The sequence below is a fragment of the Lolium perenne genome, chromosome 2 (genome assembly GCF_019359855.2).
Source record: "Lolium perenne isolate Kyuss_39 chromosome 2, Kyuss_2.0, whole genome shotgun sequence".
In the NCBI taxonomy this organism is placed as follows: Eukaryota; Viridiplantae; Streptophyta; class Magnoliopsida; order Poales; family Poaceae; genus Lolium; species Lolium perenne.
Window position 1 is genome coordinate 221,494,940 of NC_067245.2, and position 1,682 is coordinate 221,496,621.

Consider the following 1,682-nt stretch of genomic DNA (forward strand, 5'->3'; position numbering starts at 1 on the left):
ACCCCCTCTTTTGTGAATGAACCCGCAGATTCTCGAAAATCTGCGGGATCTACCGAGAAGGATGCTGCCTCCGAAGATACAACATCAGCACAATCTCCTCCTCCCGCTGTTTCTCCGAAGAGCAAAAGGAAAAGGAGCAATGCCGAAGATTCCGGACCTCGAAACCCGAAGAAACCGCTCCCGCACCTCGAAAAGCAGCTTATGATCCATACATCGAGAGTATCATCAGCTCGTAGGTTCCTTGCTCTTTTCCTTTTTTATTTGAAGAATTTTATTTTGCCTTGCTTTTTATGCTGCCACTATTTTGTCACAGTGATGATGAAGAAACTCCAACTTTAGATGTGGCTGCTCGAACGAGCACGTCACATACTTTAGTAATTTCAGAAAAACCAGTTGAAGGGGAGGAATCGTCGCCTCCTCAACAAAATGTTGATACATCTACTCCTTGAGCCCCGTGCCCCTTCACCAAAAAGGGCACGGGTTGAAAAGATTGTTGATCCTGCCCCTCAGTTGGGCAGTTCGTCGCCCCCGCTCCTAGATGATGTAAGTTTGTCGACATCTATATTTTCTTTATTTTATTTCTTCACATCTCTTTTTTTATGCCGATGTTTCTCTTACTGTGTTCACGTTGAACAGCCTATGATCAAGGATCTTCTCCGCATCGGTTCCCAATTTATTGGGTACCGTGAATATGCTAATAGAGCCGAAGGTAACGACTGTCATACTTGTCGTTTTTCCTTAATTTGTCACTCCTGTTGGTTGCCGCGATTTTTTGATCTTTCTTCTCTCTTTTTTCCATATCTCGACAGAGAAATTTGCAGAGGCTAACGAACGCGCCGACGCACTGGCTCAAAAACTTGAGCAAAGTGAGGCGGCTCGCAAGAAAGCCGAACTCGCTGCTAGCAAAGCCAAGGTCGAAGCTGATGAAGCTAAGGCGAAAGCTGCTGGTGTCGAGGAACTGCAGAAGAAACTTGAGGATGCGACAACTGCCTTGGATGAGCTCAAAGCTGCACAAGCTTCTCGTGACGAAGGAATCCTCAAGCGTTTGAAGTCGCAAAGTCGACGTACTCTGAGTAATATTATCAATCCCTTTTATTTTACTGCACTTCCTGTTTCTTGGTTGTTGACTGATGTCTTGTCTCGTGTGGCAGCCCAAACAAACCAGGATTTTGATCTGGATAATCCTGTCAACGATCCTCTCCTTGACGCACTTTCTCTTCTGGAGTTTCACGGGCGCGAAATTCGTGAAGGCGTGGCAAATGCTAATGCAGGATTGTCAGCGTTGTTCCCTTATTTCTTTCCGAAGAAAGAAGAACCCGCAACTTTCCTTAACCTCGCCAAGATGTTTAATGCTTCGGAAGACCTGGGATTGAAGATGCGTCAGAGAATATGAAGGTTGCCGTCGAGAGTACCGTTGCCCTGGTTGCCGACAGCCAACGGACGCTTGATTGGATGAAGGTTGGCGACACCGATCGAGATAGAGCAGTCAAGATGGAGGTCGCCGATCAAGGCAGCCACGCCCAACCCGAAGAAGATCTTGGCGTATCGGGGATCAAGCCGCCTTCAACTCCTAGCTCCTCGAGGCCGGAGGTCTAGTTTGCATGCCTCTGTTTTTCTTCTCGTTTTTGCTTCGTCGCCAAAGTAGTCATTTGGCGACACGTACTTTCTTAACTCCACCGTAA

The 1,682-nt window shown here is 47.1% G+C and overlaps 1 protein-coding gene across 1 annotated transcript; it reads left to right on the forward strand.

The window, feature by feature from the left end:
* The first annotated feature begins 426 nt into the window (after window positions 1-426).
* On the forward strand, window positions 427-1,393 carry LOC139835734 (uncharacterized). Its single transcript, XM_071825599.1, has 4 exons — window positions 427-543; window positions 637-709; window positions 810-1,073; window positions 1,152-1,393. Exons 1-4 carry the CDS (start codon window positions 427-429, stop codon window positions 1,391-1,393), a joined length of 696 nt encoding a protein of 231 aa, XP_071681700.1.
* The last annotated feature ends 289 nt before the right edge of the window (window positions 1,394-1,682 follow it).